Here is a 25,347-nt window from a genome sequence, read left to right as displayed (position 1 = left end):
CCCGTGTGACCCTCCTGCGCTCTCTCCACTTTTGGCACACAATGGCAAAAAGGTTATCGGTGGGCTTGGTAGGCTCGTTTTTCGCCCTCCCCAAGTTCCACAGGCTTTCTTGGAGCCTGAGGAGCGTGGAAACAGCTTCCCCCACTCCCCTGAGGCTCTCCAGAGGTCCGAAATGGCCTGTTTCCTGACTTCCGGTGGGCCTAGAAGGCCTGAAAATCAGCTGGGCAGCATGCCCATGTGCAATGGAGCTAAACTAGGGCAACGCTCGCGTACCACAGATATGGCTCGCGTGCCATAGGTTTGCCATCACAGATATAGGTAATAGTCTTTTCATTTGTTAGCAAGTGAAAATTATTTACAGTACATGCTGCAGTTGATAAATAGTGCATGTTGAAGCAGATGATCATGTTAGAGCATTAGTAAGTATACATCTGTGCCTATATTAAACAAGGGCTCTACAGCATACACTTATTGGTTTGGCAACAACAGCTAAGTTGGCATTTAATGAATTTCCATTCCAAATATCTGTTGCAGTAAGTCAACAAAATTCCTTGACTCTGCTTATTTATTTATTTATTTATTTATTTATTTATTATTCAAACTTATATACCGCCCTATCTCCCAAAGGACTCAGGGCGGTTTACAGGCATGTAAAAACATCAATATACAAATTATCAGAGGCCAGATTTACTTGAAATACCAGTGATTAAAAATGGGACCTTTCAGCATACAAAATACATTACTCTGTCATTGAAATGCAAGATGAAGATGAAAAAAAAGTATATCAGGACGCCATCCTAAAATATAAACAAAACAAAAAGCCATTTTGTTTTTGTTTTTGCAAAGATAAAGAATACAGCTTTGAAGTTAGGTATTCATTGGATATTCTATTGCAGTAGCATATCAGTTATTGAAATTATTGTACCTGGACAGATGATTTCTTGTCTGTCTTCCCTAGAGAACGTCCCCTTTTCTTTAAAGAATTCTGAAATAGAAGAGAGAATTGTTTTTATAAAAATGGCAGCTGTATACTGCTAACACCCACCAATCATCTAACCCAGGGGTCTCCAACCTTGGCAACTTTAAGACTTGTGGACTTCAACTCCCAGAGTTCCTCAGCCGGCTTTGCAGGCTGAGGACTTCTGGGAGTTGAAGTCCACAAGTCTTAAAGTCTTAAAGTTGCCAAGGTTGGAGACCCCTGTCCTAACCAGTTTTTTCCTGTGACAATGTATATTAGCTCTGATCACTAAAGTCCACACTTCTAGTGAGCTTGACAGAGTTGTTTAATTTCCTCCAAGTTTTCAAAAAATATATTTTCCCACGAGAATCAATGCATTAACAATACATATCAGTGAGACTGACTAAATTTCTCAGATTTGGAAGGAACCTAAGTAAAAAAGGCAGAGGTGAAACTGAAGTTTTTCTTTGTAGCTTGCTGGTTGGGGAATTCTGGGAGTTGAAGTTCACATATCTTAAAGTTGCCAAGGTAGAGAAACACTGATTTGCCTGTTTATCAGCCAGGCTTGTATCTCACCCTTCCTCAAGAGCACAAGGCAGCTTATATCAAGATCACAGCAATAGCATTTAGACTTATATACTGCCCCATTGTGCTTTATAGCATTCTCTGGGCAGTTTACAATGTCAGCATTATTTGCATATTGCCCCCATTTTACTGGGCCCTGATTTTACTGATCTTGGAAGAATGGAAGGCTAAGTCAACCTTGAGCCCGATCAGGATCAAACTCCTGGCCGGGGGCAGAGCTTGTCTGCAATATTGGATTTAACCATTGCGCCACCAGGGCTCCTAATTATCCCTACATATTATCCCCACAACTACAACTTCATAAGTAGTTGAGTTGTGGCTGAGACAAAATAACTGGCCCAAATCTATCCAGGGAATTTATACAGTTGAGATGGACTAGAACAGTGTTAGCGAACCTATGGCACGTGTGCCGCTTCCAGCACCATCCTGCAACGAATGCGCAGCCTCAACAGCTCCTCTTCCACATTCCTGTGCTCAAATGCGCACCGGTCAGTTGGCTATCGTGTGCGCGGGGGCAGCGGACCCTGGAAGAGCAGCATTCTGGCACACATGCGCAGGCTAGCACCCGACCTTCCGGGCTGACATCGCGCGCATGCGCAATGGTCAGCTGTTCGTCGGCTGTTTGGGTGCCGGTTTGCACATGCGCAATGGACAGCTGCTCTTCCGGGCATCGCCGCTCCCGCACGTGTGAAGGCCAGCTGACCGGTGCGCGTTTGAGCACAGGAATGCAGAAGAGGAGCCGGTGAGGTGGTGCATTCGTCACGGGATGGTTTTATGTGCCGCTTCTGGCATGCGTGCCGGCACGCAGGAACACCAAAGGTTTGCCGATACTGGACTAGAACCTGAATCTCCTTACTGTCTCTCCAACCCTTTAAGTCATACTGGTTCTATACCTCTCACTATTATCAGTGATATCAGATAGGATTTAATACAGGAAATGTAGTTCAGAATACGAAGTAGGAAAAAAGCTTTGTGCGAGTGACGTAATGCAGGAAAGATAAAATTATGGACACAAGCACTGCATGTTAATGCAGGGAGAAGAAATTCACCAATAGTAATTAAAATTCTCAAGGAAATCTCTCTGTTCTAAATTGGCTCAGTTCCTGCAAAGTAGCAAAACATAGCAATGTTTTTCACTTCCTTAACAAAGGAGAAAAATAGCAACCACCTACTATAAGAATTTACAAACCTTTATAGTTAAGGAGCATAACTGACACTTAATGGAAGTAACGGAAATGCAACCTACATTTATATTAATAGTAAACATAAGCTTTGTGGGAATAGTATGAAATCACTTATATTAGCATTTTGTAATAGGCAATTGGAATTCTTTGTAGTTTCTTCATTGAGGGATGTGCATTCAGATTATAAGCAAAAAACAAAACAAAACCCTGAACAATATCTAAAATATACTATTATTTTAATAGTTTTGGCTGCAAACTTACTGAAGACATATTTCTGCTAAGCTTAATACAGAGATTTCATACAAGCAAATTGTCACATTTCTATTTTTCACTTGTGCATTGAAGTGACATTTTCAGTTTTAATTCAAGAAGTTAAAGGGAAACAAGCTTCTTAATGTTACATCAACCTAAGAGGGCCCTTTCTCTTTCAGCTCCTTATTAAAAACTTTTCTTTCACATAGAAATACATTTAAAAAGAACTTGTCCTAATAATAATAATATTTTAATTTGTATACCGCCCTTCTCCCGAAGGACTCAGGGTGGTGCACAGCCAAAATAAAATACAAAAAGAACAGTACATATAATATTAAGAACACCCCTTAAAAAACTTATTCAATTGGCCAAAAATTTAAAATACAGTAACACCCTATAAAAATTTACAAAAGTTTAAAACCCATAAAAGCAAATTAAAAATTTTAAAATCAAGCCAGTCCAGCTAAATGGAATAAATAGGTTTTAAGTTCGCGGCGAAAGGTCCGAAGGTCGGATAGTTGACGAAGTCCAGGGGGAAGTTCGTTCCACAGGGTAGGAGCCCCCACAGAGAAGGCCCTCCCCCTGGGGGCCGCCAGTCGACATTGTTTGGCTGACGGCACTCTAAGGAGTCCCTCTCTGTGAGAACGCACCGATCGCAGGGAGATAGAAAATGGCAGTAGACGGACCTGTAAATATCTTGGTCCTAAGCCATGGAGCGCTTTGAAGGTAGTCACCAATACCTTGAAGCGCACCTGGAAGACAACAGGCAGCCAGTGCAGTCTGCGCAGGATGGGTATTACATGGGAGTTCCGGATCGCTCCCTCTATTACCGGCGCAGCTGCATTCTGGACTAACTGGAGTCTCCGGGTGCTCTTCAAGGGGAGCACCATGTAGAGAGCATTGCAATAGTCCAGGCGAGAGGTCACGAGAGCATGAGTGACCGTGCATAGGGCATCCCGGTCCAGGAAGGGGCGCAACTGGCGAATCAGGTGAACCTGATAAAAAGCTCTCCTGGAGACAGTCGTCAAATGATCTTCGAAAGACAACCGTCCATCCAGGAGAACGCCCAAATTGCGCACCCTTTCCAAAACCACTGATGATCTCGCCCAGCGGCTTCATATAGATGTTGAACAGGAGAGGCGAGAGAATCGATCCCTGCGGCACCCCACACATGAGGCGCCTCGGGGTCGATCTCTGCCCCCCTGTCAACACCGTCTGCGTCCGGTCAGAGAGGTAGGAGGAGAACCACCGATAAACGGTGCCTCCCACTCCCAAACCCTCCAACTGGCGCAGCAGGATACCATGGTCAATGGTATCGAAAGCTGCTGAGAGATCTAATAGGACCAGGGGAGAGGAGTAACCCTTATCCCTGGCCCTCCAGAGATCATCCACCAACGCGACCAAAGCTGTCTCCGTACTGTATCTGGGCCGGAAGCCGGACTGGAACGGGTCTAGATAGACGGTTTCATCCAGGTACTGGGGTAATTGACGTGCCACCGCACTCTCTACAACCTTCGCCGTAAAACGAAGGTTGGAGACTGGACGGTAATTTCCTAAAACAGCTGGGTCCAGGGAAGGCTTCTTGAGGAGAGGTCTCACCACCGCCTCTTTCAAGGCAGTGGGAAAGACCCCCTCCCGCAAAAAAGCGTTTGTAATCCCCCGGAGCCAGCCTCGTGTCACCTCCTGCGTGGCCAGCACCAACCAGGAGGGGCACGGGTCCAGTACATGTGGTGGCATTCAACCTTCCCAGCAACCTGTCCATGTCCTCGGGAGTCACAGGATCAAAACTATCCCAAACGGTCTCAACAAGACGAGTCTCGAAACTCTCGCCTGGATCTACCCAATTTTGATCCAATCCATCCCGAAGCTGAACAATTTTATCGTATAGATAACCGTTAAACTCCTCGGCACGCCCTTGAAGTGGGTCCTCCCACCCCTCCTGTTGAAGGAGAGAGCGGGTAACCCGAAACAGGGCGGCCGGGCGGTTATCTGCCGACACAATGAGGGAGGAAACCTAAGAACGCTTCGCTTCCCTCAGTGCCACTAGGTAGGTCCTACTATAGGACCTAACTAGTGTCCGGTCAGCCTCAGAATGGCTGACTGACAATTGGATAAGACAGCTTCTATTTTTTCTCTTTTCATATATGCAAAAAAGTTAAGACTTCTAAAGTAAAATAATGCTTAAGGTATAGGAGTGGTTGTCAAGATAATTCAGTCTAGTTCACAACATCCATAATAGTTAACTATGATTAACTAGTTAATTATGAATAAATAGGAGTAATTATTGCCATTCCGCTTCTGCCAGATATAGTTGCAAAGTACCTCTAAAAATTCCAGCAGAGTGTAAAACTAATCCTAGAAGAATTAAGCATTGAAGCCATCAGATTAAAACAGTTACATTTATATAATAATACACAGTCATGAAAACTAGTATTATCCAAAACCAACTATGTAACAAAGGACTCTTTGCAAACAGACACATACACAGACATACACAGTCACTAGCCCAAAATCATCAATGAACTCCATGGTCAAATGGCTCTTGAATACGAGTCTCCCCAAATCCAATATCCAGATATAGTTCATTAATTTATAAGTAATACTAACTAAAAAACCAATATAAACTTCCTTTTAAAAAATAAATTGCCAACACATACAGCTATAATTGCCAATTACCACTAACTTCCAGTGGTGAATGTGATGTTTAATATAGTGGTTTTCATCTAATGAGATCGATATGCAGTATGATCATATGTTCATATAATGGCTACTAACAAGATAAACGATAGCTAAGGGGGTATATTAATGACTTTAATCCATGACAGTTAAGAATGTCACCTCCAGAGCAAAATGATAACCAAGTAAATATATAATCCTGTTGAATTTATACCTATTCATCACCAAGATTTCAACAAGTCAATTAGAATACATACCATAATTTAAAATTAATTTACAAATCTCCTTTTCTTGGTACACAACTTTCTTCTCAACAGCTTCATGCATTATCTTGCTGCCAACAAATGCCCCACTAAACTGATGAACAATTCAGTCCAGGGGAGATTACATTTGTCTTGGCATATATAGACCAGGTTTAAATCCCAACTCAATCAGGGATTAATCAAACTGGCCTGTCAAACTGGCGACCTGCAGGTCGGATCTGGCCCACACAAGCCACGCCCAACCCAGCTCCACAAAGGCAAGAAACATCTCGATATGCCACGATACAGCCTGCGATACGATCAGGTTTGACACCCCTGGATTAAGTAGACTGAAATAAATATACCACATTTCTTCATTCCTCCTAAAATAAGAAATTCACACCAGATGCTACAATGCAGCTGGTACATGTAGGCCTCAATTTATGACTATAATTGAACCCCAAATTTCCTTTGCTAAGTAAGACAGTTGTTGAGTAATTTTGCTCTGTTTTGCAACCTATCTTGCCATTTGTTAAGTGAATCACTGCAGTTGTTAAGTCAGTAAGATTGTTGTTAAGTGAATCTGGCTTCATCGTTGACTTTGTCAGAAGATCACAAAAAGTGATCACAAGACCCTGGGACACCGCAACTGTCATAAATATGAGCCAGTCGTCAAGCGTCTGAATTTTGATCATGTAACTATGGGGATGCTGCAGGGGCTGTAAGTTTGAAAAATGGTCATAAGTTACTTTTTGCAGTGCCATTATAACTTTGAATAGTCACTGAACAAATGGTTGAGGTTTACCTGTACTCTCTATTTATTCAGTCACTATGTAAGAAGATTATTATTGAGGCATCTTTTGGAGTTCAAAAGCTTGTGAATGTTGACTAGTAATTTCTTCTTTTCTAATGTACCTGTTTATATTCTTCCTATGCTCTGCCCCCTGTGATTTGAAATATAGCCAATATTATCAAAGAGCCTCTATAAGGAAACAGAGGGAAAGCTGGTTTGCCTCTTCCACGCTCCAACACATCCAGAAAAAGTTTAGTAAACTGAGTAGATATAGATATAGATATATACTCTATATATCAATAACTCTTAGCACAAGTCAGAATGATGTCCCTTGGACTTGTTCTGCCTATATGTACTGTGCCAAAGATATTCACAAACTGAAGTTAAAGCTTCGCAGCCAAGAATGCAGCTGTGAAATGCGAGCTGATGCCTGTGCCAAGGCATAGAGATCCAAGCCACTCCTATTAAGGACAGACCTGTTGTTCAAAAGTCCGCACATTCTTAAGAATGGCTTAGAACACCCAAGCTAGCAGCCGGAGGATGCTGCCCACTTTCTGACATAGTGAAGACATCCTTTGGGTAGTTTAGCATTTCTAGCCTTCACAATAATTTAGTTCATACTAGCACTTACCACAATCTTGATGTCATCATGATTGTTGGACAAAGTTTCCAACACAATTCCAGTTTTCCTGTGCTTGCGGTTTATGGTGTGTATGGTGACGATTAGAAAGTGAAAGATTAAAAAGGGAAGAAAAAAAACTATTTCCGGAGCAGTTGTTGTTTATGCCCTTGAAAGTTCATATTTGTTTCTCTCTGGGGCTGCCAGAAGCTTTATTTATTTAATGTAGAAAATTATGCAAATTAAAATTAATCTGCTGAATGCAAAATACACTGCAAAATAAACTTTGTCTTAGCGCGATACACGATCAGAGCTACATAGATCCCCCATTAATTTTCATCCCAGAATTTTATAAATACCGGAGGCAGTAATTCAAGAAATTATAACATCTGTAATTTGATAAGAGCAAGTTAAGGCTGTGCAAAACAAAAATTGGATCTTCCTCATGTTTACAGGCTGACAAAAGGGACATGTCCACTTACGTGTCCAGGATTACACTGCATGGTCAAAATCCATCCCGTTCCCACAGATTTGGTTGGATTTTTTATTGTATAGGTAGTCCTCAATTTACAACTGCAACGGTGAACCAAACTTTCCACTCCTAAACAAGGCAGTTGTTAAATGAGTCATGCTTCATTTTATAACCTCCTTGCCATGGTTATTAAACAAATCACTGTAGTTGTTAGAGTGAACGATGCAGTTGTTAAGCAAATATGGCTTCCCCCATTGTCTCTGCTTGCAGTGGGAATGTCTCAAATGGCAATCATATGACCATGCAACCATCATTAACGATGTGCCAGTTACCAAGCACCCAAATTTTGATCACATGATTGTGGGAATGCTGTGACAGTTGTAAGTGCGAGGAATGGTTTGTTGTAAGTCACTTTTTTCAGCGCTATTGTAACTTTGAACAGTTACTAAGGGAATGATTGTAAGTTGAGAACTATCTGCATTGCTTTGTCTATCTAGATCTTTTCAAAATATTTATGCTGCAATTTATTCTTATCTGATAGGAAAAGCTAACAAATGTGATTTTGGCTGCTGTCATATTGTTACTATCAGACATTCATACAAGATCTCTTCTGCATTAAGCCTAGACAAGTCCTTCTGATTATTTTGCTGCAAAACAAATGAAGCCACAGGTGCATAAGGCCATGGTGTGAAAATTAATTGGCCTTTTTACCATTTGACCAATTATAAGAGATGCTTACTCCACCTGGAGAATAATCAACACATAATCCCTTAGCCCTTCCCCAACTGCTTCCCTCACAATCATCAAATAGCATCTGTGTGAGTGTGTGTATTTTGTACAGTATGTAGGTACTCTCCTGAGGGATTATTTCCTTGACATAGCGGAAAACTCATAAGATTTGGCAACCAACCTAGTAGGAGCTTCTGTATTGTATGGTTAGGTCAAAATCGAAGGGCTAAAGCTAAGAATAATGGGGGATGTGGGCAGGTGAAGCTCTGCAAATTATGCAGGAACCAACCTATCTAGGCAACCTCTCGTTGTCCAGAAAATTGCCTGGACACAATTGTAATGAGTAGACAAGTCTGTGTGCTAGGTGATAAGACCCTCCCCCACTAGATTGGAAAGTACTATTCTAATTATGGAAAGAGTATAAAGCTTTGAGTAGGTCTAGTGGTAATGACATGGTCAGCTCAAAGATACACTAAGTCTGGTAACTGGTGGAGCCAACACCAAAAATGCAGCTCCTCACTTTATAAAAATATATACATTTAGGATAGTATAAGACTCATAAATCACAAAAAACCATTGCTGAACCTGCTTTAAACAATAAATACATGTACTATACCTGGACATCACCAGATAAACACTGAAATTAAATTAACTACATAATAAAGCTTGAAATTTAGACAGAAGATTTTAAATTTCCAGAGGCAAAGTATGGACCAGACAATGCTGAATTATTGGGATCAAATTTAAGATCTAAATTTATACAATTAAAAAGATGAGGTCTACCAGTAAGATTTGAACTGAAGACAGTCAGAATGTATGACCAGCATAACCAACACTGAATCCAATGTTGAAAAGAAAATCAATGGGCTATGGGAAGAGATAAATGATACTGTGAAATCCAAATCAATCAAAATTCAAAATAATTTTAAGAGGAAAGGTCCAGGTAGAAGCAATGGATGTCATTGGTTTTTGTAATAATAAGGGGAACATGGTAACATTTGAATTGGGACTTTGACAAGCTCTGAAATCTGGAAGAAAGTAATAAAATAGAAAGGCATTGTATCTGCAAGCTTAAAACATCTAACTGGTAAAAATAAATATGGGGGGAAGGATGACATTCTGGTCTCTGTTTCAAATGTTACAAAGCATCTGCTTGTGTTCTAGAAAAGCCTGTTATTAAAGTCGTCTTTATTAGGCTTAATAAACTTGGCTAAAAAGTGTTGAACCTGAATACAACATTACGATTTAAGTCCAGCAAACTTCACTAATTCTAAGGTAGCATCAATCGTGTGGAAGAATAATTTCAAGTATTTTCTTCCCTACCACCATGCTAACAGCATCACAACCCATCAAGAAATAAATAGGGTTTCATGTGCAAAAACATATACAGTACAGCTTTAAGTGCATCGTCTGTTTTTCTTCAAAAAGAATACTAATCTAACTTTTAAAAAATGCATTCTACAGGTAGGATAGGTGGAAGAGAGGGAAAGAAATATAGTAATATTTTAAAAGCCTAAATACATAACTGTATGCTACATTGAAGCCCACATTATGAAAGCACACACCATGTGACTCCAGTCTGGTCATACAGCAAGCAGCCAACCCCTTCCTATGATCCCTATCTCTCACTGGCCGTCTCTGCTCCTCTTTCCATTTACTATTCAGCTCATGCCCTCAGGCTGTGCAGAAGCCAATCATATGTCCACTCATATTGCTTGTTGTATGGACAGGCTGCCTAGAAAGAGAAGCAAAAAGAAACATTGCCAGTCCTATCCAACATGGATGAAGAGAGCTGGCCACAGTCATTTGCTCTGCTTTCTATAACACTACTAACATTCTCCTAATACAACCGTGCAAGGAGATATGCAACTATAGAGAGAAAAACTGATGTAGCTGAACAAGAGAGAAGAATGGATTTTTACTGCAGCTGCCAAAAGATCACCATCTAATTACATGGTCAAGTTCTTGGCTCCAGAAAGAGGACAATCCACTTTGTGTAGGTTGAGAGTGCAGCCTATTCTGGTCTCCCAAAGTTGCTTTTTCAGGAGGCAACTAGACTTTCTTGTTTTTTCTTTGAAGACATTTTGCTTCTCATCTAAGAAGCTTCTTCAGCTCTGACTGGAAGGATTTATACTCCTTGCAGACAGCTGGTCATTTGCATCCTTTTAGAGAGTCATTGAGGCATTTGGAGGTTTATCTGTGTTTTCAGGGTCACCTGAGTAGTACAAATGGTTCCTGTAGTCTGGATTTTTCTTCCCCTGGAAATCTGTTCAAATTCTCACGCCATTCAAAGGGTGTTCATCCCAAAGTGCATAGCTAAAAATCTATGGGGATTGTCAGTCATCCAGGTCATGCTTGTCATGACCCGGATGACTGAGAATCTCCATAGACTATTCTGGTCTCATTCCCAATTCTGAATCTGGAGCAGCAATCAGGTAAAAATGGATCTCCAGTTCCAACCCCATTATTTAGTACTAAAAAAATATATAAGTACATTAAGAGCCTACAATTGTTTTTATTCCAACAGGAAAATTAATCCATAGATGTATAATACAAAATTTTGCTGAAATTAGTGCACCAGATTTCAGGCTACACAGTCTTCTGACCATAGTAACCACTGTACTTCTGCCACTAATTGCATAATTGAGCTTTGCTATTACTCTTCACATGGTGATACTATAATATTAACACAATGAATAATAGAGTAGACATTTATACTAAAGATCATCAAGTCTACCCCCTGCTTGGTACTGCTTGGTACTGGATCCAACAGAGTATCTCAGAGAGATAACTGTTAAGCCTCACTTTGAAGATCTCAGCAACAAAGAATTTACTCTTTCATGTGACAACATGTTCCCCTGGCTGACAGCTCATACACTCACGAAATCCTCTGTGATGTCTAGCCTGAAACTTCTTTCTTGTAGTTTTAACCTATTGGTTCTGGTTGTGTCCTTTGGAGCAGCAGAGAGTAAGTCCACTCTCTCTTCTGTGTGACAATTCTTCAGATATTAGAGACTGTTATCATATCTCCTCCCAGTAGTTTTTTTCTGTAGGCTAATCATATTGAAATCCATTATTTGTTCCAAATAAGGCTTGGTTTCTAGACTCTTTACCATCTGGGAAGCCCTGTTCTGAACTTCCTTAATCTGTTATGCCCTTTTTGAACTGTGGTGCCCAACAGGACAAAATAAGGTAGTCCTCTAGTTACAACCATTTGTTTAATGAAAGTTCAAAGTTATGATGGCCTCATAAATATAATTTACAAATGGTCCTCAGAGTTACCAGCATTATACCACTTCATGGTCACGTGATCACAAGACTTCCTTCCAAGGCTGAAGGGAAGCCATTAACAAGTCCTTTTTGGCTGCAGAGATTCAGACCACTGTGAACCCCTCTAATGGTAGCAACCATCTAGACTTTGCTGAAGTCCAGCTGTGCTATGTACTATCTGTAAATATGGTCAAAATGACATGGAGGAATATAATTTAGATTGACATTCAGCTACATTTTTATTATTTTCTGCAGTAAACAATTACCGTATATACTCGAGTATAAGCCGAGTTTTTCAGCACGTTTTTTGTGCTGAAAAACTTCCCCTCGGCTTATACTCGGGTCTATACGGCTTATACTCGAGTTTTTTTTTTTTTTAAAGCCCCTCGGCTTATACTCGAGTATATACGGCTTATACTCGAGTTTTTTTTCTTTCTTTTTTTCACATTTTACCGGACGGAAGCCCTGCCGGTGCAGTGGGAGGGCGGGGCGGGGGGGCCGCCAGCCTTCTCAGCTGAGGGAGGGAGGGTTTCCCCAACCGGTAGGTGCCTCATTTCCCACCCTCGGCTTATACTCGAGTCCCCAGTTTACCCCAGTTTTTGGGGTAAAATTGGGGACCTCGGCTTATACTCGGATCGGCTTATATTCGAGTATATACGGTAAATATTATTTGTAGGAAGAATACATAAATTAAGGAGGAAGATAAAGTAAAAATTAGTAAAATTATATAACATTGGTATACTGTATTTTATAAAGAAAAGGGAAAAGGGGAGAATGACAGAAGAGAAGAATGGAAGGATGGCTAACCAAACTAACTGCAGAAAACATAAGCAAGAATTAGTTAAGGAATAATGGAAATGAGGATGAATTGAAAAATAAATAAATTATTCATTTGCAAGATACAATACTAACATGCTCAGAATTGCTCAGAAATAGAGAATGGATGACATTGAAATATAATTGTTGTAACTCAGCAAATACATCCACCTATCTTTCTAGAAAGCCCATCCAGAAGACTGGAATTAGAGCCATTACAGTATCAGTCAGAGCCAAGGAAACACCTACTGATTTCTACATCTAATTGTTGGCCTTCTCCATCACCTCCTCCTCTTGATGTTTTTTCCTGAGAAAACCTTTAAGTGTTGTTCTCAATTACCCCTTTTTGGCAAATGATATCGTCCAGCATTGTTAATATTAAATAAACTGATAATCCTCATCATAGTAAGGACCAGTGTAGTATCTCCAGAAAAGCGTGCAACATTTGCAGGATATTTATTTGCTCAAAGAATTAAAAATAAAAACAGTAATAGTTGGCAAAGGAGAAAATGATTGTAGATTTGGAGGAAGGAGGAGGGGTTCTCACTAAGGTACCTGGTAAAAAATTCTTAACACACACAAACACACTCACACATACCTCAAATCAAACCAAACCTGGCCCAACTAGGATAGTAATCCCATGTTGCAGATACTAAATGTCTGCTGTGACTGCAGCTATACAAACCTTTTGCTTTCTGTCTCAATCTTACACATAGTTCCATTCTACAACTTCATTTTCTGGCAATGCTTGCATGCTCAGAGGCATTTTTCTTCCTTAAAATAGTATTCCAAGCCTAGGGATTCACTAAATATACCAGTTTAAGAACTCTTGTCGTCATTACTTCAGCAAGCCTAAATTAATTCTGATTTTTCTGTTGCTTTGGGACTTTCTAGTGTCTAACTACAGTGTCAATAGATCTGGATAGCATCATGATAACAGAAGAATGTTTCGCTGACAGCTCAGAAACACAGCATGGTGCTAGGTTATTATTAGTTTGACATCCATCTGCTCTCTTCCCCCCTTATACACGGATTCAGATGTCCTAGCAAGCTGTACTGTTTTATTTTAGCATATTTTATATTTTTAATATTAATATTTTACTTAGACCTTAACCAAACCCTTGGCTCAAAGTTTCCATTTCGTCCTAGAAAGGCAATGCTAGCACATTATAATTATTTTTGTATATGTGCTTCTGTTCTGATTAAACTGGGAGAAAGGGTTGCTCCCTCTGTTAATTAGAATGAAGGGAATTTCCCAAAACGATGCCAGTCTCTGACAATGACTCTCTGTTTGCATCCTTTCATCTTCCCAGTTAATGTTTCAACTGGTTAATCCTAAAACGAGTCCAAAATGTCACTTGCCATCTGCAGAAACTTTAAAAAAGGGGGGAAAAGAAGGCAGAGCACAAGACTAATCAAAGAGAGAATATTAAAGCCCATGGAGCACCCATTTATCACAGTAATTCTCTCTAGGCAAGGATGTCAAAATGGTGGCCCGTGGGCTGGATGCATCACACGCAGGCCACGCCCAGCCCCGTTTCACAAAGACAAAAAACTTCATGATACATCACGATATGTCATGTGACATGCTTGAGTTTGACACCCATGCTCTAGAGAGAAACAGATTTAGGCTAAAGCCATGTATAGCTCTGGAAATAGAGTCTGGGAGAATTGACATCCTGACCAAAGAGATTATCCTGCATTATGTTTCCCAGTTGCTTTCTTGAAATACACATTAAGGGAAAAGTTAAAAAGAAGCCATAGTACCAAAGAAATTTGCAGAAATAGGTGATTCCTCTCCTAGAAACGTAGTTAAGTGCATACATATTTTGCGAGAGGGGTCTACTAAACTGTCATCTATGAAAACAATGATCTGATATTTTTACTCATATAGGGAGCCATTTAGAAATCCTTTGAGGTTTCCCAATTTATTCCTGTCTGCAGTTATTTCCTGCATGGATTGCGGCTTGAATCTGAAGGACATCACAACACTGAAGTTTTGTCAGAATAAACAGCAGTTGGATATTTGGTGCTCCTGTATCTAGTCAAACCTTACCCAAGTTAATGACATCTATATGACATCTTCATGTTGGGCTTGAAAATACAAAGTCCAGGCTGGCATTATCTTTCAAACGTCAAACTCACTGGACAGCCTTGAACAACTCGCTCCTTCTCAGCCTAACCACTGCATGGTCTTTTCTATGATGCTGGATTTTAAGTCCTTGGGTGAAAAATTGTAAATAAAAATGCTTAAGTAATGGTCCCCCAAAGAATGAACTTACCTCTCTAAGCTTGTCCATCTCATTCTGTAACACTTGCTTAGCCAAATCACTTTCAATGAGCCGTTGGCGCAAGTCTTCATTTTCCTCCTCCAGTTTAATCCGTTTTTTCTCCACTGCTTCAAGTTCATTATGGAGACGTGCAGAGACATCTTTGGCTACCTACAGACAACAGTCAAGAACAGTGCAAACCTCAGTCCTTGATTCTGATACACAACATGCAAGCACAAGTTAATCAATAATGTATGTACCAATACAAACTTGGAAGTTTTAGATATTTTACATATATTAACAAAAAGCAAGCACTAAAACAGGAAGCACACAAGTGAGTCATGTCTGTGAATAATGTGCCAATGCTTTGTGTGTCTTACCAGGAGGAATATATGAGCTTACACTAATTTTACAAATCATGTCTGCAATTAGAAGAAATATGGAGGGGGAAATGGAGTTCTTTCCACATCCTCTTGGTGCCTCCTTCTTCGCAATAAGCAATGTGCCTTTATATTCAATGCATGACAATTGTTATGCCCTTCTGCACTGCACTGCTCAAGAAAAGTACAGCTTTTGTAGATAAACCTGCACCCACAGTGGTGCATAAACAGTGCCTCTTCTCGTTGCAGGAAAGGGAATAACTATCATATTTAATACATCTTTATAAGCTGCATCAGAAAGTTTCAGATACACATGTCAGCAGGTTTTATGAGCAGCTCTGAATATGAATGATAGGGAATCTAGCCGTAAATCCCTATTGCCAGTACATTTAGGCTTTCCCAAGTTTATCTCTTCCTATGTCTTACAGTCCACAGATAGAATGGGAATCAAATTGATAGTGCTGATTGACTCATACATCAGAAGTCTTTTTTTTTAAAAAAAAGAATAAGGCATGAAAAACATGAATTAAAGGTTCATATGTCATAGAGAAGCTACTGATTGATTCACAATTGTTGATGTGAACAGATGGCTAGGATACAGATTTTAGCAGTTTTGAATAGTCCAACTACAAGTACAAGTACAGTTTTATTATGAACATAGAATCCAATGATCACATGTAGTAGAATAACTAGAGTCTTAATTGTGAATGGCCTGTTGGCTTATTGGCCGGTTGGGGGAATTTTTCTCAACTCAGTCACTGTCTTCTCTAATGAGAGACCGAGATTCAGGAGAAAAGAAAGTTAGGACTTTCTTTGTTCTTGCATGTTCTGACTAGGGGCCCATACAAGGAAGCAGAGAATTTAAGAAGAGATTTCATGTTAGGGTTGGACCTAAAATTTAGAAAGCCCTATAAGAAAGAAACCAATAAGGGAAATCTGGCAAGAAACATTTAGTCAAGTATGAATTTGTATTTCTGTGCAGTGCTGCATGCTGGATCTTGAATTGTGGACCTTTGTGTCTGTACCTGTCCTCTATATGTGTATTTACTTAGACCACTTACTGGTGACTAAGTACCTGCTTTAGAATGCAGATTTCAGCTTTCTATAATTTGTGGCAGCTAAACTATTCTCTCAAATCTCTATCATGCTGGGGCACTCTAACTACTTGCCTGCAAAAACAGCTACTTAAATGCCCTAGGAGTAAGGAAGAGGGATCTGACCAAGGGTAGATTGAGGAACCAAGGGAACTGGACGAAGGCTAATGTGTATGTTAATGATAGCTTCCCCACATCTACCTCTTTCCTCTTTTGTTACATTACATTAAGTGGAAAAAGTTACCCTAATGCTAATAATCCTAAAAGGGGGGAAATACATTAATTTTAATCTGCTGATCAACCTGAATAGAATCTCTTACTATCCAACCTTCTGGACCCTAAAATGTTAGAAACATGGTATGGTAGAGTTAATTCCTTGATCTAAGGAATTATAGGTTGCCTCAGTAGAGGTCATTCCCTTAATTCTCTATATCAGGGGTGTCAACTCACGGCTCACACTGGCCATCACACACTGGCCATGCCCACTCCTGGTTTAGTGAAAGTGGGGGAGTTGTGATATGTCACATGACGACAATGTGTCATTGCGAGTTTGACACCCCTGCTCTAGATATATCTGTTGTAGTCAAGAAACTGAATTAGAACTGGAGAGCTCCTAGGTGAAATCCACCCTTAGCCAAATTCACTGGATAACTTTAAGCCAGTCTCTTATTTTCAACGCAGCTTAAGTTTCTCTCATTGTAGGAGTGAAATGAAAGGATATTCTCCTGTCCTGAGCTCTTGGAGAAAAGGTGGGATATAAATATAATAAATAAAGGTAAATAATAGATTCCTACATCCACCAAGAAGCAGCACAGAGTGTGTCATACGTTCACAAAGATTTTTGGCACATCTCACATATTATGTTTTGGCCACTGCGGATAGCTGGTGTTTGAATTCTTCAGCGATAACATAATCACAATGCAGACTCTCTGATAATTAAGGGCATAGATGTTATTTTTTTCACTTCGCAGGGAAAGAAAAGACACTCCTCACTGAGAAAGAAGAAATTAACTTTATCCTCTACTGAAAGCAAGAGGTAGAAGGAACAGATAGTAAAATTTCAGAGTTTACTCTGAAGGTCCTTAGATCCTGGTCTCAATGAAGAACACTGCCAATAAATCAGGAAACCATTACAGGGAGCCTAGGAAACACCACTGAGCCCATAAGTCACCCATCTCCTCCCACTTATGACTTTATGACTGTAACCTTGTTGCTGGTATCCTTGAGATTTATATTGACTGTTTTCCTATGACTATCTTTAAGTGTTCTACCTTATGATTTTTGACGAATGTATCTTTTCTTTTATATACTCTGAGAGCATATGCACTAAGACGAATTTCTTGTGTGTCCAAATCACACTTAGCCAATAAAGAATTCTATTCTATACTATAAGTCACATTGGTTCATCAGCCAAGGTGCCAAACGAAGCTAGGATGGTTTTTTTCTCCCTATAGCAATGACTGCTGCCTTCTTCTCCTCTTGGTTCCCACTCCATCTATCTGTACAACTTCCAAAATTATTTCTGAGTTTGGATTGTCTCTGCTTTATTTTTATCCCTTTCTATGCATCCTTTATGTGGAGTGTCCATATTTTTCTTCTTTTTCGAGTACCAGATTGTATCAGATTAAGCATTTACTTCATTTTAATGCTAATTTACAGAAATTTTGAGTAGTTTTCTTCAATATTGGAATAATAAGGTTCAATAACACTTTTTGTTAAGAGTGACAGTAATACATTCTTACTGCTAGGATTACAACTGACAAATATAGCAATCTTGCCAATTTACCTGATTAACACTAATGAGGGATATTGCATCCACTGCATGGATAATGTATATTGACTGTCAGTTTTATTCCATAATTAGTTGTAGATTTTATTGTTATTTTATTTATGGGATTCCCAATTCTGGGCAGCTTATAACTAGCTTATTAAAAGGGAAAAATGCAACAAATCAAAGAGCAAAGTACAAAACTCAAAACAAAAAAAGGGGAGGGTTCCATGATCAACCTGGCCTGGAAGAACAAGTTAAGCCTTCACCAAGCCTTCACTGTGTATCTTGAACAATATACAGATGGACGCTATATGAAACTTGGGGGTTGGGCATTGCAGAGGAAAAGAATTGCAATACTGTAGAGATAAGTGACTAAGATGCTGAGCTTATTGATTGAATGGTCGGCAGTTCAGCAATTCGAATCCCTAGTGCCACGTAATGGTGTGAGCTCCCGTTACTTGTCCCAGCTTCTGCCAACCTAGCAGTTCGAAAGCACGTAAAAAGTGCAGGTAGAAAAATAGGGACCACCTTTGGTGGGAAGGTAACAGTGTTCCGTGCACCTTTGGCATTTAGTCATGCTGGCCACATGACCACAGAGATGTCTTTGAACACAACTGGCTCTTCCGCTTTGAAATGGAGATGAGCACCTCCCCCTACAGTCAGGAATGACTAGCACATATGTGCGAGGGGAACCTTTACCTTTAGAGATAATTAATTGGTCCCATAAGATGGCATTCTTTAATTGGTGGGATCCAGGATACATCCACTTTGCTGGACCAAACTAGAAACTAGATGAATAGAATAGAATAGAATAGAATAGAATAGAATAGAATAGAATAGAATAGAATAGAATAGAATAGAATAGAATAGAATAACAGAGTTGGAAGGGACCTTGGAGGTCTTCTAATCCAACCTCCTGCTTAAGCAGGAAACCCTACACCAGACAAAGCAGAGATAAGAATTCCTCAGTTAGCCGGGTAATTTACCATGAAGGTCTTTAAACATGATAACCAGCACCCTGAACTGCAACCAGAAGCCTACTATTCACTAATGAAGCTAGCAAAACAGCAGAATTATATGAACTGTATGTAGTGGAGGTCTATCTAATCCAGAGGTTCCCTACACGCAGGCCACGGCCCACTACCGGCCCATGGCCTATTCTCAATTGGGCTGTGCAAGCAGCAGGCAGGCAGGCACCCACACAGCTCGACTCACACAGGCAGTGGAGACACATGTGCACGCAGCTCAATTCACGCAAGTGGTGGGCCGGCGCACACAGACATGCGCAGGTTAATTTGCAATCTAGCTGTGTGTCCAAGTGCCCCAGATTGTTGCTCACACAGATTGGTTCCATCTCCCCCACCGCAGTCAGGCTGCCAAGGCACAAAGGTTGCGGATCACTAATCTAGAAAGCCAGGAGCAAGAGGATTGCATTTCCCAATCTCAGTCTCTCCAAAAATCATCCACAAATGCCATAATGCAGTTTCTACGCTGTATCCTAGCCTAATCCCTGATTTGCAGTACCCTGATTTGCAGTACTCCAAATGATCTGCTTCCTTGTAGAGCCCTGTACGGTTGTTGGGCTATTATTTTCTGTATAACCTTTCCAAGAATAGGAAAATAGTATGGTATTTGGAATATGCATATAGGATAAGCACAGAGGTTGGAGAAGGCCCCTGTAATTAAAGTGCAATGTCTTGAATAAAGCCCACAGATTAAAAGCAAATATCTTCCAGTAAAGACATTAGAGAAGGATTATTGCACCATAACAGGTGGGAAGAAGAAAGGATCCTACCATGAAAAAAAAGAGCCCACCATGGCTCTGCAGCTGATGGGGAAGAGGTTGGCCTGTACTTTACCCTTTGCAGTTATTTTACAAATTCCATAGTCACATCCTGACCATGAGAACCGAAAATTGAGCTCGTAGAGGGGTAAATCAAACCATAACTATTTCCATAGAATCAGCTTTGTATGAAACTCTAGCAATACCAAAAGGACGGGGGTTGTTCTACTTATTTCCTGTTTCTTCAAGCAGAACATTTGATCACTGTGAAAGCTGAGACAACCAGAAGGCAGCTGCTACAAGCTGTAGGGAAAGAGAAGTGGGGGGAAATGCAGCCTGACAAACATAGGACAGTATCCACCCATGTCCTACCATTCCATGGATTGGCCAACATCGGCAAAACAAAAGGTTTCATGGAGAAAACAGCATGTTTTAAATTCCAGATGTTGTTTCCAAATGGAAGATATTCCGACTGTCTTATATAAATACTAAAACCTGTAATCACTAGTTGTGGCCAATATAAAATTTGACACCTAAAGTTTTCTAGCATTTTCCAAAAAAAAATTCAATTAGATATAATTCGAACGAGATTATAATTTGCTTTTACATCACTTTTAATAGGCAAAGAATAAACTAACACATTCATATTTCAAACATCAACTAGATTTTTCTAACGTTTCTACCTTTTAACTCTGACACCCCTAAATCTCTCACATTAAAATTACATTAAACATTAAATATCTATTAATATCCATTAAATAGCATTAAATATGCAAACACATTAAAATAATGCATTATTTAAAGTTATTATAAATTAAATGCCAGTTTTTAAAATATTACTACTAGGCATTTAAAAATCACATCAAATCTAGTAGTTTAAAATGTACGGCAGGCTATCTGGATATAGCAAATATACAACTAAATTCTCAACTACATTAAACTTTAATTCTGATGTGGTGATCCAATGAACATACACACACGGTTTACAAAGAACTAGAACTGCAGAAAAGCACATACACACAGGATGAAATAGCACACTGCACTGGTCTATGAATGAATAAAGAACAATGCTGCTAGAACGTAAACTACAGTTTACAAACAAAGTGTCTGAATTGACCCAACACATTAAGCCAGAAGCAAGTAAACTACTTTATGACAGAAATGACAAATTTTGGAGAGACTTTCACAAATATCCTTCCAGTACAAGACACTGTAAGTCAGAAATATCATCTTACATTATAAATAGGAAGTAAAGTTGGGAGATGATGACTTGTCTAAAACTATCTGCCAAGATATCAACAAGCAAGATTAGGAGGCTGGAGTCTAAAACATATGAAGAATGGTTACAGTAATTGGGACTGCCTAGTATAGTGAAAAGAAGGACTAGGGGTGACATATAGCAGTGTTTTGCAATATTTGAAGGGCTGCCAAAGCACCAGAAATCAAAACAAGAAACAATGGATGGAAACTAATGAAAAGAGAGAAGCATCGTAGAAAAAATGAGAAATTTCCTAATGGTGAGAACATTTAACCAGTGAAATGGCTTGCCTACCGAAGTCGTGAGTGCTCCATCACAGGAGGCTTTTAAGAACAGATTGGATAACTGTTTGTCTGAAATGGTACAGGGTTTCTTGCTTGGGGGTTGGAGTAGAAGACATCCAAAGTGCCTTACAACTCTGTTATTCTGATTCCTAGATCTTAAACATGACTAGTATTCATATGTAAATTCATGGCAACACAAACATTTGAACACCTGTAATATTTTTCTCTCTTCAGAGACTTAGTTTATGTTCCAGATTATTCAAGGTTTGAGAAGCAATAGTCTGATTACTGGTTTGCACATTCAATCTAGGCTTCCATACACCATACAAACCAGCACAAACTGATGCAAGTTTCATTTCTAGGATCACTCATTTTTGGTGCCTGGAGTACTTGGCAGCAGACTTACTCTTTTGTGCAAAAGGAAATGTGTTGTTTGGGAAGAATGTATGACTTAGAGATTTCACCCTGTAAAGGACTGAAGCTCAACACTCTTGTGTTCATAATCCTTGAACAAGGAGCTTCCAAAGATGCAAGCTTTGTCATGCCACCCACCATGGGAATGCTAAACTAATTTCTTCTACCACAGCAGTTCATATTCCCATCACCAGTTGAATATCTATATCATTGGGTTAAATTAGTTGTAGCCAGGATGCCAGAAAAAGAGGACTACTAACCAAATACAGAGAAAGCATTCTTCCATTGAAATATGTTGCCTTCCCATGTCCTTCAACAAAAAGTGCCACGCCAAACAACATATGTTCCACCCAGCTGGCTTGCATGATCATCCTGAATGAAGATCTTCCAGCAGCTCAAAGGAGGGACTCAGTCTCTTTGGTCAGCTGCTTAGTTTTCATGATTCTAATTGAAGTTGACAAGGAATCATGTTTAATAACCTTTCCCCTAGTAACGTGATGGCGAACCTATGGCATGTGTGCCAGAGATGGCACGCAGCGCCCTCTCTGTGGGCACATGAGCCGTCGCCCCAGTTCAGCTCTGCCGCACATGCATGTGCCTCCTGCCAGCCAGCTGGTCTTCAGGTCTCTGCCGCATGTGTGCTGGTGGATGGGGCACGTGTGGGGGGCATGCACGCATGTGCGGGGGCATGCACGCATGAGTGGGGCTGCATGCGCATTGCATTTTGAGGGTTCGGGTGCTCTTTGGGCACTCGGTCTGGAAAAGGTTAGCCATCACTGTCCTAGTGTATCTATCTCCAGGACTACAGAAACTGCAATGAAGAGATTATAAGCAAAAGGAAAGGAATTCAGAGAGACAAGAAGCAGTCCAGTTACAATTGATACATTTGGGCGGGGGAAACCTACTATCAAAATAATGGACAGCTATGTAATTTAATCGCTTGCAAACCATATTCAGAATAGCCCATTCAGGACTGTATGAAAACTATTACGGATTTGTTTTCCAAAAAGAAAAACAGTCATTGCCTTCAGTATCAAACAGCAACATGTGCAATGCAAAATTAGCATCATCATAATTCATGGATTGTCCAATTGAATATCACAAAACAAAAAAGCTAAAAGTTAAAGTATTCCACTCCACAAATGCATTTCAAATTTCCAATAACTTGGTTTTATTTTACTATGATTCCAGTCTCACTCTGTATATCTATACATGCTCTTATCTTTCCTCTATGAAAATGAGGTGAACTATGTTTATTCAAAGGAAGCCAATCCCATGGTTTATTGTGAGAAATGACTTAAATACTACAGCAGTACAACAATTTTTCCAAGTAATCATCTCCAATGGGTTTGAAGGACAATATACCATCAGATTAATTTTGCAACAGGATTTCCACATGAAGCTCTTTTTTGTAAAATGTGAAATTAAATCTACTATAAGCACTTATTGAAGTTATTATAGCTCAGAAACAATTCCTCTTATATCAGACCAAAGGATTTCAGGCATTTGAAGGGAGAAAGCCTTTGGTCTAAGATCTTGGATAAATGCCAACCAAAAAACCTAGACTAGACAGCAGTGGTCTAAATAGTACAAATCCATTCCTTAAATTGCAAAACCAATAGTTTTAACACAAGAGAAAGTAACTTCTCATATCCCAGGTTCATTCAACTGACTTCTCCATTCTAATGAAGAAAAAAATTGCAAATTGCAGGCTTACCTTGACATCTTGTTCAAGGCTATGGATGAATTCCCCATCTACCTGGCCAGTCTGCGCAACACGAAGGCTGCGTCGCTCTGCTTTTCGCAAACGATACTGTAAGATACGACAAGTCTTACTGGCTTGATCCAATTGTTGCCTTAGCTCCTGTAGCTGATAGACATCTTCTTCCATGTAGACATCTCTCATCTCCAGCATCTCTGCACGTAGTTCCTCAATCTCATCCTGGGAAAGACAAACACCGTGATAAAAGGAAGGGCAAGACAAGTAACCAGAGCTGCATCCTGGGAATATTGGGGAGTGGGAGGGACCTCCGCATGAAACAGCTACAGTGCATTTATATTTACAGATAGTCCTTGACTTACAATAGTTCATTTAGTGACTGTTCAAAGTTGCAACGGCACTGAAAAAATGACTTATGACCATTTTTCACACTTATGACCATTGCAGCATCCCCACAACTGAATTCACATTTATGACAGTTGCAGTGTCCCAGGGTCATGTGATCCCCTTTTGTGACCTTCTGACAACCAAAGTCAAGGGGGAAACCAGATTCGCTTAATAACCATGTTACTAATTTAACTACTGCAGTGATTCACTTAACAAATGTGGTGAAAAAAATCGTAAAATGGGGCAAAGCTCACTTAACAAATTTCTTCCTTAGCAACATAAATTTTGGACTCAATTGTGCTCATATGCGGAGGATTACCTGTATTTGTTGATTATTTATTGATACAGATTTTTGTATGTTGAAATGGATTAGGGGACTAGAACAAGTTTAGGTTGGTGCATTAACAAATATAATGATGTTCTGCTTTAAACATCTTTTTCAGTTGAGTAGAAACAATCTCTGTTTTGATGGAAGAGGAATTCATAGAACAACCTCCACAAATCTATTCTGAGATAATACATGAAATATTAACAGGGAATGTAGCATTTCGGTCTTTTGTAACAAGGAAAGACACAACTTAAGGTGTTAAATTTGCACTCCTGCATACTACTAAACACCACTGGAAATGAACTCTTAAGCACTGCACAATCCTTCTATTTACTGTAAATTAACTGTACAGCCTTTTCCTCTCAAATATTCCAGAGTTGCAGATAAAATGTAAGTCTACATACACATAGAGTTAAGAATATAAATGCCATTATATTCCAAATGCCAAAATAAAATCTTATGTTGCATTTATTTTAAAAAAATAAATAGTAATATTTATCCTTTATTAGTAGTTTGCTACCATAATTGCTACCAACCTGCCTTCCATTGAGGACCTGTATAGTGCATGAATCAAGAAGAGGGCCGTGAAAATATTTACAGATCCCTCACATCCTGGACATAAACTGTTTCAACTCCTACCCTCAAAACGACGCTATAGAGCACTGCACACTAGAACAACTAGACACAAGAACAGTTTTTTCCCGAAGGCCATCATTCTGCTAAACAAATAATTCCATCAACACTGTCAAACTATTTACTGAATCTGCACTATTATTAATCGTCTCATAGTTCCCATCACCAATCTCTTTCCATTTATGACTGTATGACTATAACTTGTTGCTGGCAATCCTTATGATTTATATTGATATATTGACCATCAATTGTGTTGTAAATGTTGTACCTTGATGAACGTATCTTTTCTTTTATGTACACTGAGAGCATATGCACCAAGACAAATTCCTTGTGTGTCCAATCACACTTGGCCAATAAAAATTCTATTCTATTCTATTCTATTCTAGTTTGTACTATTTTTTGCTCATGTGAGTCCTTTGTAATGAAGTT

The 25,347-nt window shown here is 39.7% G+C and overlaps 1 protein-coding gene across 3 annotated transcripts in view; it reads right to left on the bottom strand.

Moving 5' to 3' along the window:
- The window catches only part of SOGA1 (suppressor of glucose, autophagy associated 1), an 82,553-nt gene that overhangs the window by 28,767 nt on the left and 28,439 nt on the right, over nucleotides 1–25,347 (bottom strand). For all 3 annotated transcript variants that reach the window (XM_058176131.1, XM_058176129.1, XM_058176132.1), the window contains exons 2-4: nucleotides 23,568–23,792; nucleotides 14,879–15,037; nucleotides 926–985 (exon numbers count right to left, since the gene is read on the bottom strand). In XM_058176131.1, coding sequence (XP_058032114.1) covers nucleotides 926–985; nucleotides 14,879–15,037; nucleotides 23,568–23,792 — 444 coding nt within the window. The remainder of the gene's footprint in view (nucleotides 1–925; nucleotides 986–14,878; nucleotides 15,038–23,567; nucleotides 23,793–25,347) is intronic.

Source organism: Ahaetulla prasina, chromosome 3 (genome assembly GCF_028640845.1).
Source record: "Ahaetulla prasina isolate Xishuangbanna chromosome 3, ASM2864084v1, whole genome shotgun sequence".
Classification (NCBI taxonomy): Eukaryota; Metazoa; Chordata; class Lepidosauria; order Squamata; family Colubridae; genus Ahaetulla; species Ahaetulla prasina.
This window is presented reverse-complemented; position numbering and strand designations above follow the sequence as displayed.